At 44.7% G+C, this 18,044-nt stretch overlaps 1 protein-coding gene across 4 annotated transcripts in view; it reads right to left on the bottom strand.

The window, feature by feature from the left end:
• Nucleotides 1–830: 830 nt before the first annotated feature.
• The window catches only part of ALDH1A1 (aldehyde dehydrogenase 1 family member A1), a 62,383-nt gene continuing 45,169 nt past the window's right edge, over nt 831–18,044 (bottom strand). For all 4 annotated transcript variants that reach the window (XM_066613801.1, XM_066613798.1, XM_066613802.1 and 1 more), the window contains 6 exons: nt 13,168–13,270; nt 12,429–12,613; nt 9,803–9,967; nt 2,906–3,063; nt 2,540–2,614; nt 831–1,759 (listed from right to left, as the gene is read on the bottom strand). In XM_066613801.1, coding sequence (XP_066469898.1) covers nt 1,687–1,759; nt 2,540–2,614; nt 2,906–3,063; nt 9,803–9,967; nt 12,429–12,613; nt 13,168–13,270 — 759 coding nt within the window. In that variant the 3' untranslated portion in view covers nt 831–1,686. The remainder of the gene's footprint in view (nt 1,760–2,539; nt 2,615–2,905; nt 3,064–9,802; nt 9,968–12,428; nt 12,614–13,167; nt 13,271–18,044) is intronic.

The following is an 18,044-nucleotide window of genomic DNA, read 5'->3' as shown; positions in this document are numbered from 1 at the left end:
AACCTATTCACATGACTGGATTCTCAAAATGATCATGGCCAGGTTGAGAAAACATGTGGGCTATGCCACAATACGGACTGGGCCTAAATATACTTAGAAATTCTGTCTATACCTGCCCAGATTCAAGTACTCCAAGTTCACAGAAGTGACAGTGTAGATATTGGCTGCCATTGACAGCATGATTTTAATTTTTGAAACTGTGTCTGCAAATTCCTAATGCCCTATTAAACCATAGTAACTAGAATAAGGCAGAAAAAGTGCACAGAGTAGCAGTTTTAATGGTAGATTTTAATAAAGTTTACATCCAGAATACCTCTGTACAGTCCTTAATATGAATAGATTCAAGGTTAAGACATATACCAAGAGATAGCTCCCTCCCCCACCAAGATAGTGGGCAACTTCATATGCAATAAGAGCCACGGTTTCCTTGAACAGAACAAGTAGGAGCGTTGCAGCAACTCTAACCTTCTCTTTTGTACACTAGAGAAGGTTAAAGATTTCATTTTCAGTTCGAAGTAGAGCACAGTTACATACTAACTTCGATGGTTTCCTTCAAACCACAGTTAAAAAAACAGAGTATCAAATTATGATTTCAGATCCTGGTTTGTTCTCCAACTGTGATATGAAGTAAACCATGTTTCCCAAGAGTGATGCAATGAAGAACTGCTATTTACTCCAAATGAAAGGAAAATTTTTGCCTCACTCTCTCTCTCAGAAAAATAGCTGCTGGTAATCATGCAAGCAACGCACCTAGACACATGTATGCAGCTGATTCATAACTAAGCATTTTGTGGAGTCAAATGTGCCATGTAAAAACCAGTAAACATGACAGATTCAGCCTAATTAGCTACTATGCCTGGGGGCACAATCCTAACCAGGTCTACTCAGAAGTAAATCTTACTGAGGCTTACTCTCAGGAAAGTGTGGTTAGGATTGCATGCTGAATCAATTAACATATAAAGGCACAATCCTAAACAAATTTCCAACACTGAGGTAAGGGCAATGCAACTCTGAGGTAAGGGAACAAACATTGCCCTACTTTGAGGAGGCCTCCATGACTGCCCCCCAATTGCAGGATGCAGCACATGCCCCACTGGCACAATTATGCCAGTGCTGGAAAGTTGGTTAGGATTGTGCCCTAACACTCTTGTATGCAAAAGAAGAGGAGGAAGAGCCTGTAAGCCAGGGGCTCACCTGGGATTGTTCTTGTACTGTGAAATCATGTTTTCCAACTATGCCTGAACACACCCCCTATTGATTGGATTATACAATTCACACACAAGTGCTTTTGCCAAGTTCATTAAAAAAAAAGAAAGCCAGGACAGTTATTAAGCTAACAATTCTACACTAGCACACTAAAGCAAATGGTACAAATATTGTGTGTTAATGATTTAATTTTTCATAGCAATACAGATAAGTTCAAGTGGGCAAATCATCTTTTTCAATAAGATTCAAAACTTGTTAATCATGTCTTGGATATCAAAGCTTCCCTTTCTCAGTTAATAATTAATCAGCTGTAAATTTTTCTAAATTACTTTTAATTGTTATTAAAAGCCTTTGCTTTTACAGGTTGAAAGAAAACCAGGTTAAATGAAAACTCATGCTACAAAACATTTTGCAATACAACTAGCCTCTGCAGTTTTGCTTAGCATTTGAAGTTATCAGGTTCCATCTGCAAAGAGGAAATTAGGAATTCTTCTGTGGAATTTTGATCACGACTGTCTTGACTTCTGTATATTCATGAATGCCATGCTCTCCCCTGGGGAAAACAACAGCAGAGAGACAAACCATAAGACTTTTGCAGCAGTCGTCACAGCTGGGAACTAGCATGTTCACAACGAAGGGCTGTGGATGTCATCTGACATTGTATTTTGAGTTGCTTAGAAGTTGCAGTGGAACCAATTCCCAGAAATGCTGCAGCCTCTATGGCAGGGGTCAGCAACCTTTTTGTTTAAAGCAGTGGTTCTCACACGTTTAGCACCAGGACCCACCGGGACAGAATGAGAATCTGTCAGGACCCACCGGAAGTGATGTCATGACCGGAAGCAACATCATCAAGCAGGAAAATTTTTAACTATCCTAGGCTGCAATCCTACCCACACTTACCCAGGAGTAAGTTTCCTTTACTATCATTGTTAATATACATAGTAGTTTGTTAAAAGTGCAGGTCTATAATATTTCCCCAAATGCAGTCACATACCATGGTAGCATCAAGTCTAATATATTAAAAATGAAATATTAAAATGAATGGGGACCCATCTGAAATTGTCTCACGACCCACCTAGTGGGTCCCAACCAACAGTTTGAGAAACACTGGTTTAAAGGATTTGGATGTTTGGCAGTGATGTCTTCATGTCCCAGCTGAAATTTTGGGTTGCCAAGCACCCAGAAAGCAGCTTGCACGGAGCTCGGTTTGGGAGACTTGAGGCATTTTGCTGCTAAAATTTATCAAATGGACTTTCCCTGAAATTCTAGCACATTTTATACCGCTGAACCCCAACATCTGAATCTGACACAAGTTCTCATTGACTTTACTTACAGCTCCCGGCCATTTCCTGACATTTTGAATCCTCCAAAAGGACACTGAGCAGACATTGCACTGTAGCAGTTAACCCTGGGAAAAAAAAATGCATAAAAGATGCAACTTATCCATGGACACAATTTCTAGGAACTCAGCTATAAACTTTATAGAACCTTGCACTATGTACCAAATGTTTAAATGGAGGGATTTTAATTTATGATGGATGGATATATCTTCCTCCTCACAAAGTCTGAAAAGTAGTAATACATTGCACCCAACTCGTGGTAATCTGTGTCCCACAAAGATGCAAGAAAACACAATCTTGCTGTCATTTTTCTAAGCAAGGCAAGTGAGGCTAAAAGTAGCCGCAACCAGGATACATACCACACAATTCCAGCCTGAAGAGCAGTTGCAAATGTCAGGGCTTTATCCAGGTCTTTGGTAAACACAGCAGCCGCTAAACCATAGTGAGTATTGTTGGCTCTTTTGATAACTTCCTCTATAGTTTTGAACTTCATGATTTGCTGGACTGGTCCAAATATCTGTTTAAAACCAAAACAAGCTTCTATTATTATTTGAGTAATTTATATTTTGCTTTTCAGGTGGTTCCCTGTCCCAAAGAGATCAGAATCTAAGAAGAACATGGAGGGGTGGGTGAGAACAGATGCTCTAGCTCTGGGCAAACTGTCTCCTTTGTATGCAGAAGGTCCCAGGTTAGATCCCCAGCATGTCCAGCTTCAGAACAGAAAAATTCCTGTCTAAAACCCTGCAGAGCCACTGCTAGCCAACATCCATAATGCTGAACTAGATGGACCAACACATATGTTCCTGTGGAGACAACGGGAAAAGATGCTATGCTGGGGTAAATAAGGACAGCTGCTTTTCCTCTTCTTCATGCATGAGAACCACCACTCTTTGCCCATTGAGCAGGGGCTGCCCAAAGGCTCAATCACCGATAACTGGTAGTGCAAAAATCTCTAGAAAACAAAAAGGAAATTGGTATAGTATTCCCCCTCCCCCCCACAAGGCAACACATACTTATCTGCTCGGTCTGCATGTATTATTTCTACATGTAATAAAATCAGGGTGCAATCCTAACCCCTTATGTCACTGCTTTCCAGCACTGCCATAAGGGCAATGCAGCTCTGAGGTAAGGGAACAAACATTCCCTTACTTTGAGGAGGCCTCATGAGTGACACCCAACTGCAGGATGCAGCACATGTCCCATTGGCACCACTATACCAGTGCTGGAAAGCACTGACATAAGGGGTTAGGATTGTGACCTCAGTGGTCTTTGGCATCCCACAGCTAGCACTGAGCCTGTTTTAGCACTATGCTCCCCCATCCCTCTCCACGTGGCAAAACTAGAAGATTTCAGGTCTATCCTTTCCAATCTCACCACCATAGGAGATAATAGCTACACTGGGAGACCCTACATTTATTTGAAAGGGGGATCTCCCTAATCCCTTGAAATAGAACACAGAAGTTCTGTGTGGCATGGTCAGGAGGTTCCAGATTCAAATAAATGTAGAATCTCCTGGTACAGTCATTCCCATCAAAGCCAGCAAGGAAAGCAACAGGCTTGCTGACACCACAGGCAGATAAAAGGGGCTGGCATGCAGTGTAGTGCATCTGAGTTGGTCCTTTTTGATAAGTATGGCCAGTAAACAGAGAAAGACTGGAGGCAGAATGTTGCTCTGCCCAACCACAAATTTCAGCTCACATCTGTGCTTTTATTTGATGTAAGCAAAACTATTTCTGAAACCCCAGGCACTGCAACAATTTTTTTTAATATTCAGGATGCTTCTGGGAGTCGGGTCAACTGGAACCAGATTTACCATTTCCTATTTGTCTTTGTCTTGTTGAGGATTTGCACCAGTGTATTTGCTTTCTGGCATTCTTCTGATTTGGAATTCTGCTATTTGTAAAGATCACTGGAATGTACAGTATGTTCTTGCTAAAGCTTTTTGTTTCTTCCTTTGATGGCCATTTCTTCTCCCTTCAGCTACACCAAGGGTGCTCAATAGGTGGATCGCGATCTACCAAACTGTCTCTCCAAACTGTTAATATCTGTCTCTCCAAACTGTTAATGTGTCAGTTTTGTCTAGTGACTAGACAAAACTGACATATTTAGCTGACACTAAACTAACACTGAAACTGACACTTTAGCTGCTCTTCAGGCATGCAGCAACAAAACTGACGAAACTGACTAGACTCCAGTAGGGGCTCCATACATTAAAGGGGGTGTCTGTCAGACGCTTCCTTCCCCCCTGGCAGATCTCCGGGCCTTGCTGGGTTTCAAAGCAGCTCTCGAGCCAAAAACGTGTGAGCACCCCTGAGCTACAGCATGCCCATCAGCAACTGCATATGTGAAAACATCTTACTTTTCCAAGTGTTCAGCAAGGGGGATGGGACCTATGATGAGTATTAGCAAGCTGAAAGCTGGGAAAATGATGCGCTCAAGCAAGACTGTCAGTCAAAAGATGCAGTCAGATGGAAGTAGCCAATGAACGCAGAAGCAATCTTTCACACAGGCTCAAATGCATACATCAAAGTTACATGATGTTTGAATGAGCATGACAACTTATACATTATTACTTATCAGTTGCAGGGGAATCAGCCACATGACTTTGCTGAAAAGGTAAAACAGACGTGAAAATAATGGGAGACCAAACTGCACATATGACAATTCTAAAAAGGATTTCTGTAATACAGGGTTTCCCAAACTGTGGATCACGAGCCCACATGTGGTGGGTCACGAGCTGGGCCCTCCAACTCACCCCTGCTTTGTTTTGGCTCCAAATTGGAACTATTCTGGAAGCCGAATTACTCACTGAGGGGGTGGGGAGGCCTCTGCTGGGTGGTGCTGGACCCACTCTTTTGGCCTCTGTGGGCCTCAGAATGACCCACAGGGGCCTTGGAAAGCTGCATTCAGTTTTTGGAAAGCCACCTCTGCTTTGCTTCTGAAAGTGGCTTTCTGAGGCGTCTATGGACCATTCGGAAGCCTATAGAGGCCAGTAGACTGGGTTGCCAGCGCACCCCAGAAGAGGTCTCCCCACCCTCCCAGTAAGTCATTCCCAAACTGTGACCCACCAGAGGACAAGGTGGGTCACCGCGCTGAGAAGATTGGGAACCACTGCTATAATTAACCCAAAAGCAGGCAGAGTGAAATACCAAGCACACCAATCCATGGAAGAGGAAGAAATCCATCTTTGGGCATATAATTAACAGCCTCAAAACAATGTTACCTCAGCAACATGCATGCTGATCCTATGAGTTATGGAGCTGAATGAGGAATTCATAGAACCAAAGTTTAGCACCCAAGCATTCATCCAAAGGCACAACAGGTTTCTTTCTATTAGTGTTGTGATTTAACTCTGCCAAACTGCAGGCATGAAAACAGCCTTTGCTGCCCGAGCAGTAACTGGTGCTTCACTACTATGGTCAGAGGTTAGGAAGATGGTCCTTGTAACTGCACTGCTGTGCAGAGATCCTTCTAACCTCTTTAGCCTAGAGGAGTCAGGAAGATTGGTGTAAAATGCCTGCATATCTATCAGCAACAAAGGTACAGTCTGGGCTTTCCTGGCAGCAAGGTGGAGCTAATGGTTTAGCCCAGTGGTTCTCACACTTTTAGCACTGGGACCCACTTTTTAGAATGAGAATCTGTCAGGACCCACAGGAAGTGATGTCATGACCGGAAGTGGCATCATCATACAGGAAATTTTTTAACAATCCTATCCACACTTACCTAGGAGTAAGTCTCATTTACCATAATTGTTAAAAGCATATACAAAGTAGCCTGTTCAAAGTTCAGGTCTGTAACAGTTCCCCAAATGCAGTCACATACCATGGTAGCATCAAGTCTCATATATTAAAAATAAAATATAGAAATGAATGGGGACCCACCTGAAATTGGCTCACGACCTACCTAATGGGTCCCGACTCACAGTTTGAGAAACACTGGTTTAGCCCAACAACTGTACAAACAATAAATATTTTTTTTTGTCTCGAATTACTTGTGCTTCCATACAGACTGGAAGCTGAAGACATGTTGGGCCATTTCACAAGAATGAAGTCAGATATACAAAGCTCCCTTATTCCAAGTCTCACTTGCAGCCCAATCCTATCCAGGATTGGACTGTACTGCGGAGCATATTGCAAGAGTGGACTGGACTGCCGCGGTTGCAAAATGGCCAATGACAGCATGCAGAGCGCTCCATTTGCAGTCGTTTTCAGAGCATTGCAGCAAGACATGGCAGTGCAGAATCCTATTCCCTGTTTTACAAGCCTCCCTCCCCACTTTGTCTCCTCAAACTTGAGCCAGCTTCAGAGCTGGCATGCTGATGCCGCATGCTCATTTTAGGCACAGTTGCATTGGTGGCATGGGGGGGGGGGGTAGGATTACACTCCTGGTCCATCTAGCCCAGTATTATCCTCACTTCCTGCCTGCTAGAATCCAGGGTCTCCAGCAGAGATATTTCCCAGCCCTACCTGAATATAGAAGTTGGATCCTTCTGCATGGAAATCCTGTAGTACAATTGAGCTACAGCTCCATGGAGGAACTGCAAAAATCACTGGCAGGCAGTGTAAGGCAGTGCAATACTGAATCCAGCCTAAGCATGGAAATCACTAAAAAGGCACACAATCTGTGCAACGTTCAAGTAAATTGCTATTATATTTATTTGAAAATTAAACTCATGCATTCTTCTCATAAATGTTTATAGGATTTTTTTTTTTGATTTTTTTATTTCCCCAAGTTGCTGGATAGGCCAGGAAGCCAAGTAAAATATTTTTTTCCCCATTTCTTCTGTTTGTTCAAATTATTATTACAAGGAAGCATTTCCACTAGACTCAGCTTCTTTATTATTGAGCCATTAGCTAACCTAAGTATTTTTATCCCAATTAGAAAAAACACCATAATATTTCTGTTACTATATTTGTTTGGTCAGAGGATTTTCCAGTTGGACCTTTTGTATCTATCAAATCCAAGAAGCTGCACTTGTTATTCCAGCCCCACTTAAGAATATAAAGATAACCTGATAGCCTCACACTTCACCTCTGACAGAAGCCAGTCAGATGCCTCAAAGAAGTCTGCAAAACAATATATGATGAAATTTCCTTACAGACTTGAGAGGAGCTGGAGAGAATGTTTATCTCGCACAGTGTACACATTTTCTTTGGTCAAACAGGTTTTTTGAACAAATTCAAAAAACCAGCACAAGCTGTTAGCAGAGGCAAAACTGAGATGAGGGGTTACACCACAAGCAGCCATTTGTCTTTCAAAAGGCCTTCCATGCACTGAAAACTTGTCTGCCTCCACTTCTGGTAGCTACACTCTTCATTAAACTATCTACTATTTTTAAGAATCTGTTTATGAAGTTGGCCATTACCATATCATGTGGCAATGAATTCCACAGGTTAATACGGTTAAGAAGGTGGAAGCACTCTGTTTTGGCTAGTCTTAAAACCGCTTACATCTGCTTCCTAAATCTGAGATTCTGAATTTTGAGTTGGAGCATTTTTTGTCCATCTCTCTGAGCAAACATCTTGCTCACATGAGTTGGACCATTCGTCCATCTAGTTCCGTATTGTTTACACTGACTGGCAGGGGTCTTTCCCAGTCCAACTAAAGATGCCAGGGACTGAACTTGGAATCTTCTTCACACAAAGCAGCTGCTCTACCACTGAACACTCACAAGTGGATAAACTTGTATCGTGTTTTTGCTAAATGCTGCAGCTGCTAAACCATTTTCATCTGTCCTCCAAGCCCTCTGTCATTAGGCCTCTGCACAGAAACTGATAGTTTTTATGTTAGTTTGCTGTGTAATCTCCAGCTCTCCTATGTGTTTGTGAAGATCAAGAATTGCATATAGAGTCTGGATGGCACTGAAATGCTGGTTTTATTTTATTCCAGTTGTCATGACAAACATGTGTTAACATGATCATTTTTATATGTGGCCAGAACACAAAGTATACACATGAATGCTAATGTAGGTTTAAAACACTATTCAATGCTCAAAGTATTATTTTAATACAGTATTCCATTATTTTTGTTTTAAAAAGCTCAAGTTCATGACCATCTCAGATTTGCTTGCAAGCAAGAAGAGGATGGCCATATAGCAGACTGGACAAATAGCTGGATATCTAATTGCAGATATTCGGAGGGCAGGCAGGCAGTCTTTTGCTGTTGCTTGCTATTTGATCATGTGTAACAATGGTGGTTCTAGCTTTGTATGTGCATTCTCTCACTTGAATCAAAGATGAATCCAGCCAGTTCAGTTTGGCTCAGATGATCATCACAAGTCCAAATCCTATCCAATTTTCCTGAACTGACATAGCTGTGCCAATGGGGCACGTGCTGCATCCTGCAGTTTGGTGGCAGTCACAGAGGCATCCTTGAGGTAAGGGAATGTTTATTACCTTACCTTGGAGCTGCATTGCCCTTACCTCGTTGCTAGAAAGTAGGTTAGGATTGTGCCCACAGAGGGATAGTGACTGCATCAGCAATACATATGAAAGATGGCCTATGCCAGGGGTCTCCAAACCCCAGCCTGTGGACAGCCTCTGATCCCCTGAGAGTCTCTGGACCAGCTGACCAAACACAACCAGAGTTCTGCTTGTGGGGTGAGTGGGGGACGGGAGTCCATTTAAGTGTGTGCTTTATTTCTTGGGCTGTATTGGTGCTTGAAGAAATCCTGGACATTTGAGCGCATTCATTCATTCGAGTTCCATCTCTAATGTATTTATTTAAATTTTATATTTAATTTTCTTTCTCTGATACTGTGCCAGATATTTGATGTGGCCCTTTGACTCAAAAGTTTTGAGACCCTCAGTTTATGCAAACAGATTTTTCCTGCTGGGTGGAACAACTGTTTTTACCAGAATTATCTAGGGACCCCTAAGTCAGAGAATGCAGGGAAGAAACACTTTTTTTGTTTTCTGGCAATATGGATCTTGGAAGAGGCTCTCTTATTGTGACAAATACCTGAGATTATTCATTACACAGACACATTCCATAAAGTGAATCCACCTACTCTTAAGGCTGCAATCCTATACACATTTACCTGGGAGTAAGCACCACTGAACTCAGTGGAACTTACTTCTGAATAGATATGCAGAGGCTTGTGCTCTCACATTTTTCATTACAGGGACCTAAAGTAAGGGGGGGGGAAAGAACACTGTGTGCTTTCACCAGTGTATCCGACTTTAAAAATGCACATTTTGCACAGCAATTGCAACATAGGATCTAGTGAAACTACAGGATGTTCCAAATGAACTTACCTCCTCTTTGGCAATGCGCATGTCATCTGTAACATCCGAGAAAACGGTTGGCTGGATGAAGAAGCCTTTGTCTCCCCAGGAGCCTCCTCCGCACTCCAGTTTGGCTCCTTCTTTTTTCCCACTCTCAATCAGTGAGAGTATTCTATCATACTGCTCCTTATCAATCTAAAGAAAAAGTATTGTACTGGTAAGGCACTCCCCAGGCACTCGCTTGGCCTTGAGATTAACAAGGCAGAATGAATCTCTTAGCCAACAAAAGCCAGGCTATGAGGATAGCAATAGTTTGCCTGTCAGATGTTGACTCTTGGCCAGTTTTCCCCATAAAGTGCATTAAATTAGAATGTTACGCATGGAGGAAGAAAAGAACAGTACTGCCTTGTAAAATCTCACTATTCTCATGGACTTTCTTAAACCCCCTTCTTTGAGAATTCCATTCATTTTCTTCCAAGAACAGCAATCAGGATATGTTGCAATGTTTTGAGAACCTTTTGTAATATACTGGAACAATCCGATGCTGGCAGGAAACATCATAGGATTATTAGGCTTCAATTTTATTGAAACTTTTTCATATTGTTTACAAAAGGTTCAATTTTTTATGCTGGACATCCCCTCTTGATCAGCGAGTAGACGGCCAGATGCAGTGGGGGCATTTCTGCCGGCCCACCATCCAAAGTGGGCAGTTCACCCCACCTCACAAGGGAATTGACCCTGTTTTAGTAAACTGATCAGAGATAAAAAGCTAAATTGTACTGCATCTTTAGGGCATTTTTCTGCACCATAGGAAAAGCACTAGAAAGTGGCAAAGTTCTTAGTCCTAGGGAGCTGGACAATTTAGAGTAATTGCTTGCAGAATCAGGGTGTGTGTGTGTGTGTGTGTGTGTCTTCTGGGTGAAGAATTCTCTAGACCCATGGTTGTAGATTTGGGGATTTTCTGTGTAGTTCAGTGGAAGAACCTGCAACCAAAACTGTGTCATCCACTGCCAGGACCCAGAAGAAACTGCCACATACACCTCTATGCATTTTTAACATACTATACATTTTGGAGATTGTACTTTTAAACAACTCTGGGCACCAATACTTGTTTGACTGTATAATAGCTTTCCCTGTTCATGAGAATTACATGAGAATTCACGATAATTTAGGTGGAAAAATGGGATATAAATATAATAGACTGTGTTTTATTGTATAATGACTTTCCCTTCTCATGATAATTACAGAAGAAATGTCTAAAGTTGACATTGGGACTTGGCTGCTTTACAACGGCACACAGATTTCTTGGCAGGAGGGCTGATTTCCAGCACCACTGAGAACAGATTCAAACAGACACTCAAAAGTGTGGCACAGGCTCCATGAGGTGACTGCGTAATGTTTGTAAGTTGCTCAACACATAGATGGCCTGCCCTAGACTATGGAGAGAGTATTCACAGCAGCTCCATGCATCAAATGGGGTAATGCTTCCCTTTGCAATTGAGGCTATTCACACAATGCACCATTTACAAGTGGTTCCACCACATGGAGCTGCCATCAAATCACCTCCCCTCCAAATAATACTTCCCAATATACAATGGTTGCAATGTTTGAACTAGATCTATATTATTTATAGAAGTTTTGCAGCAGCTGTATGCTGTATAATTCTTTCAGACAGCTTCCTGTAACATCACTTCCTGGACATTAATGATTCCTGTTCCCCAAAGCCATACTGCTTCATCTCAGAAAATCCAGTATACTTGTGACGTTTTGTCCTGGATCTTTCTAGACAGTTGTGAACATTTCTTAATTAAATGCTCCTGGTTAAACCACAGCATAATCCCTGAGCCTCCAGCTGTTCTTGAACACTTTAATAGGATAACAGTGCAATCTTATTCTTATTTACTCAGAAACAGGACCCACAGTATTCAATGGGAATTACACCCAGGTCTGTATAAGACTGCAACCTAACTGTATTGGTATTGTGCTTAATTTGTAGAATGAGGAGTCAGTGCTGAGTCTATATTTGTCCATGAGCAAGTCTGAAGGCAGTAATACATTTCAAACTATAACTTAGAAGTCCCTAATGCAAGAACGAAGGAAGCCTCGTATCTAGTGAGGCATGTGAAAGCATTTGATTCTGTTTGCTGAAGTGGGGTGAGGGTGTGGTGGTTTGGTGCCCTCCCTGCAGAACTGGACTGAAGAGGCAAGTTGAAGGGTGCGGCAGAATCACTCATCAGAAAGGGAGGTGGAGATCAATCGCCTGAAGGCAGCCTAGCCAAGTGAAGCAGGCGTGGAGAGGAAAAACGGGTCATGGGAGCAAGGCAGGGCCAGGAAAGGAGGAGAGGCCTGCAGAGACAGGGATGGTTGTGGGAACACAAACAGAAGGCAAGCAGCCTGTGGAAATGCTTTGATGCACAAGATCTATAGACAGGAAGGGGAAGCTATAGAGGAAAGGGCCAGGACCAATCCCAGTGAGCAAGGAAGCAAAGTGCCTATATAGTTTCTCTGGCTCAAGGAGGCCTGTGGTTTTTTAAGACAGCATCATGGCTTAAGTAGCAAGGCTCCAACCCAGTTCCCAGAAGGTCTGTATTTTGAGTTGCACCTGTGGCAGCTTTGACACTACACATTATAACCTTGACACTACACATTAACTTACCTGAGGACCCTGTTGGATTCCAGGAGCCAGAGGATTCCCAAGGATGTATTTTTTGGCTCTTTCCACACTCCTGCGCACAAACTCATCATATATTGGCTCTTCCACAAAAATCCTCGACCCAGCTATACAGCATTGTCCCTGATGGTAGAACACGCCAATATGTGCAAACTCCACAGCATTGTCCACTACAAGGAACAGATGCACAATCATGCCTTCAGTTGAGAATCACTTTTACACAATCAGAAATAAATCAAAACTTTTGGTCCCATGATCCAAATTCTCATGTAGAGCCAGCCCAAGACCTTTGTGTGCCTGAGACAGGGTGCCAAACACCATCCCCTCACCCATTTCCTCCCCAACTACCTCAGTCTCATCTGTTCCCCTGCCTGCTATTCTCACATATGCTCTAATTCACCATTCTCTATTCCCACTTTACTTCCTTCCCCTTTTACAAACATAGTGCACCAAGGTGTAGCTCTATGCATGTTGCCACTGAACCAGGCAGCAGTTGTAGGGGACAAGTGATGCAGTGATGGGAAGGTAAGGAAGTGGTGGTAGCAGCAGGCAGAAAGGTGGGCAACAGCTGCTTCCCCTGCTACCTGAGGCAACTGCCTCAGCCTGCCTCATTGTAAGGCCAGCCCCATTCTCATTTGCTTAGACAGCTGCAAGACTAACGTTATAAAAAGCTTAATCAAACAGTAGTTTTTGAAAGAAAAGCAAGAGGAAACCTGCCACTCACAATCAGCATCTGCAAATATTATATTGGGGCTTTTCCCTCCAAGTTCCAGGCTGACCCTCTTCAGGTTGCTCTTTCCAGCAGCTTCTTTGATCAACTTGCCAACCTGAGAGAGACAAATGAGACATCTCTGCATTAAACAAATGTAACAATCATCGTGTCATAGCCTAGCCCCAGCCATTGCTTCACAGGACATTAAACATTACAAGATAACAATCACTTAATGAGGGAGTATGTTTCAAAACATGCATTTTGGAGGCAGGATTTGCTCTGCAAGCCTCCAAAGTGTTCTCACAGATTGGCTCAATAAAGCTTATAATAAAATGGGGGTCCCTGTAACGTTGGCATGAGTCCCCACTGGCGAATGCAATCAGAATTCCACCCCCTGCCAAGCTGTATAAATGGTGGTTATTGGCTACTTTAACCCTTCTTCACTTCCACAGCAGTGTGGGAGCTCATTTACTCATTCTGTAAACCTGGACTATTAGGGAAAATTAACAATGCAAGTCTCTCCCACTGGCCCCACTCATGATTATTTAAGGGGGGGGGGGCTCAGTCATTTTATGTAGCTGAGATTTAGGCTGCAATCCTATATATACACTAACCTGGAAATAAGTTCCATTGAACTCAATGGGGCTCACTTCTGGGTAGACTTGCATAGGATTGTGCTTCAAGAATACAGCTAGACACTCAGCGGAGGGTGATAGGAGTTGCTTACATTTGACTTTCTGAGACCAGACATGGCTAAGTCTACAGAAACATTTTTCTCAACTGAGGAATATCCTTTTCTTCAAAAGCTTTGCAAGGTTTTAGTATTGGCAACCTTCAGTCTCGAAAGACTATGGTATCGCGCTCTGAAAGGTGGTTCTGGCACAGCGTCTAGTGTGGCTGAAAAGGCCAATCCGGGAGTGACAATCCCTTCCACACCGGGAGCAAGTGCAGTCTGTCCCTGGTCTGTCTCCCTGGCTATGGGCCTTCCTTCTTTGCCTCTTAGCCTCAGACTGTTGGCAAAGTGTCTCTTCAAACTGGGAAAGGCCATGCTGCACAGCCTGCCTCCAAGCGGGCCGCTCAGAGGCCAGGGTTTCCCACTTGTTGAGGTCCATCCCTAAGGCCTTCAGATCCCTCTTGCAGATGTCCTTGTATCGCAGCTGTGGTCTACCTGTAGGGCGCTTTCCTTGCACGAGTTCTCCATAGAGGAGATCCTTTGGGATCCGGCCATCATCCATTCTCACGACATGACCAAGCCAACGCAGGCGTCTCTGTTTCAGCAGTGCATACATGCTAGGGATTCCAGCACGTTCCAGGACTGTGTTGTTTGGAACTTTGTCCTGCCAGGTGATGCCGAGGATGCGTCGGAGGCAGCGCATGTGGAAAGTGCTCAGTTTCCTCTCCTGTTGTGAGCGAAGAGTCCATGACTCGCTGCAGTACAGAAGTGTACTCAGGACACTAGCTCTGTAGACCTGGATCTTGGTATGTTCCGTCAGCTTCTTGTTGGACCAGACTCTCTTTGTGAGTCTGGAAAACGTGGTAGCTGCTTTACCGATGCGCTTGTTTAGCTCGGTATCGAGAGAAAGAGTGTCGGAGATCGTTGAGCCAAGGTACACAAAGTCATGGACAACCTCCAGTTCATGTGCAGTGATTGTAATGCAGGGAGGTGAGTCCACATCCTGAACCATGACCTGTGTTTTCTTCAGGCTGATTGTCAGTCCAAAATCTTGGCAGGCCTTGCTAAAACGATCCATGAGCTGCTGGAGATCTTTGGCAGAGTGGGTAGTGACAGCTGCATCGTCGGCAAAGAGGAAGTCACGCAGACATTTCAGCTGGACTTTGGATTTTGCTCTCAGTCTGGAGAGGTTGAAGAGCTTTCCGTCTGATCTGGTCCGGAGATAGATGCCTTCTGTTGCAGTTCCAAAGGTCTGCTTCAGCAGGACAGCGAAGAAAATCCCAAACAAGGTTGGTGCAAGAACACAGCCCTGCTTCACTCCGCTTCGGATGTCAAAAGGGTTTGATGTGGAGCCATCGAAGACAACAGTGCCCTTCATGTCCTTGTGGAAAGATCTGATGATGCTGAGGAGCCTGGGTGGACATCCAATCTTGGGGAGAATCTTGAAGAGGCCGTCTCTGCTGACCAGGTCGAAAGCCTTTGTGAGATCTATGAAGGCTATAAAGAGTGGCTGTCGTTGTTCCCTGCATTTCTCCTGCAGTTGTCTAAGGGAGAATACCATATCAGTGGTGGACCTGTTGGCTCGGAATCCACACTGCGATTCTGGATAGACGCTCTCTGCAAGTACCTGGAGCCTCTTTAGTACAACTCGGGCAAACAGCTTTCCTACAACGCTAAGGAGAGAGATGCCGCGGTAGTTGTTGCAGTCACCCCTGTCACCTTTGTTCTTGTACAGCGTGATGATGTTTGCATCCCTCATGTCTTGAGGTACTCCACCTTCTCTCCAGCAGAGACAGAGGATTTCATGCAGCTCAGTGACGATGATCTCTTTGCAGCATTTTAGGACTTCAGCAGGGATGCTGTCTTTTCCAGGTGCCTTGCCAAAGGCAAGGGAGTCCAGGGCCACGTGAAGTTCTTCTAGGGTTGGTTCACTGTCAAGCTCTTCCAGCACAGGCAGGCACTCAATGTTGTTCAGCGCTTCTTCGGTGACTACATTTTCTCTGGAATATAGCTCAGAGTAGTGCTGCACCCAGCGTTCCATCTGCTGCGCCCGATCCTGGATGACCTCGCCTGTGGCAGACTTCAGAGGGGCAATTTTCTTCTGTGTTGGACCTAGGGCCTGCTTGATACCATCATACATCCCCTTGATGTTGCCCGTGTCAGCTGCTATCTGTATCTCGGAACAGAGCTGGAGCCAGTAGTCGTTAGCACATCTCCTGGCAGTCTGTTGGACTTTGCTGCGAGCAGTTCGGAGGACCTGCAGGTTGCGCTCACTGGGACAGGCCTTGTATGCTGCTTGAGCTCTCCTCTTTTCCTCAATGACTGGTGTCAACTCCTCAGAGTGGGCTTCAAACCAGTCTGCCGCCTTGTTGGTCTTCTTGCCGAATATGGACAAGGCGGTGTTGTAAACGGTATTCTTGAAATGTTCCCATCTGTTGGATGCGTTTGCGTCGGCCGGGCCTGGAAGAGATTCCTCAAGCGCTCATGCAAATTCCTCCACTTTTCTCTGATCCCGGGTCTTGCTGGTATCAATGCGAGGTCTTCCTTCCTTTTTCATGTGATACAGTCGCTTTGTTTGCAGTTTCACTCTGCTGCACACCAGGGAGTGGTCAGTGTCGCAGGCAGCACCATGATAACTGCGTGTGATCTTGATGCTGGGAAGGCTGGAGCGTCTGGTGAGGATCAGGTCGAGCTGGTGCCAGTGCTTTGATCTTGGATGTCTCCAAGAGACTCTATGTTGGGGCTTTGTGTTGAAGAACATGTTGCTGACACAGAGACCGTGATGACAGCAAAACTCTAGCAGGCGTTGGCCATTTTCGTTCATCCTCCCAGTGCCAAACTGACCTAAGCAAGTGGGCCATGAACTGTTATCAGCACCAACTCTAGCATTGAAATCGCCGAGGATGAACAATGGCTCTTTTACAGGGATTTTCTTGACAGTGGTGGCCAGGTCATCATAGAATTTGTCTTTGGCTTCTGCTGGAGACGACAGAGTCGGTGCATAAGCACTGATGAGAGTGATAGGTCCTGCTGATGACTGGAGCTGCAGGGACAAAATTCTTTCACTTCCCACAATAGGTGGGATGATGGATTTCAGCAGGGTATTTCTGACCGCAAAGCCAACGCCATGTTCCCTGGTTTCGTTTGGTGGTTTTCCCTGCCAGAAAAATGAGAAATTTCTCTCCTTGACAGATCCGGAATCTGGCAGCCTAGTCTCTTGAAGGGCGACGATGTCCATCTGCAGTCTGCTCAGCTCCATGTCGATGACAGCTGTTTTGCGTGCGTCGTCTATTTCTTGCAGGTCATCAGAGAAGCCAGGTGTCATTGTCCTAACGTTCCAGGTGCCCAGCTTTAGGGCAGTAGTTTTCTGTTGCATGGTGCAGAGTTGTCGATCCGCTTGTCGGTTTTCACCCTAAACCCCACGCACCCCATGAGGTTAACGGACCGTGGCGAGGCAACACCTTACTGGCTGGGGACTGCCCAGCTTAAGGCGGGTGGTAGCTGCCCAATGAGATGCAATGATCTCTCCCACCGTCGGAAGCAGCCCCTGGCGTCATGCTCTACGCCAATCGAGCAAAGACTTATAACCGGTAAACTGCTGCTTCCCGTGTTGTGCCGACGCCGTATGGCGAAGTTGGAGTGTCCTCTCCAGTGCGCGAAGCCTGGGTAAAGAAGGTATGGAGGATAGGCTGTTACCCATGCAGCAAATCCCCCCTCTCCACGTCGCTGGAATGGTCCAATGGAAAGGCAGAAGCCAATACGGTTGGTTCCAGCGGCGTCGCAGGAGTTGCCAGAACGTGACTGTGTTCAGCCATGAACTGCCTAAGGGACTCCGGCTCCTGATTTTGCCTCGAGGTTGACTCCTGAAGCCTTTTCCAGAACTGGATGTAGCCACAAGGCAGTGGAGGTTTGAGGTCAGAGTTTCCTTCTCTTAGATGAGCTGCCTTCCTAGGCTGACGAGTCCCATCTACCTGGTGGCTGTTTAGTCGCCTCTTACGACAGGTACAGCCAAACTGAGGGCCTATTCTTAGCCCCCAGCCCCCAGGGTAGTTTGCAAGGTTTGCATCCCTGCTAACTGGGGAAAAGATACCCTTTTTCAAGTGGTGCTACTTTTATATTTAGCAGGGAGAGAGCAATTCTCCTTCTCACCCCAGCACACTACATTTTCTAGTGGCTGTTTACTGGTGTTTCTTTTGCATCTTTTCAGATTGGGAGC

This window comes from Tiliqua scincoides, chromosome 2 (genome assembly GCF_035046505.1).
Source record: "Tiliqua scincoides isolate rTilSci1 chromosome 2, rTilSci1.hap2, whole genome shotgun sequence".
Classification (NCBI taxonomy): domain Eukaryota; kingdom Metazoa; phylum Chordata; class Lepidosauria; order Squamata; family Scincidae; genus Tiliqua; species Tiliqua scincoides.
This window is presented reverse-complemented; position numbering and strand designations above follow the sequence as displayed.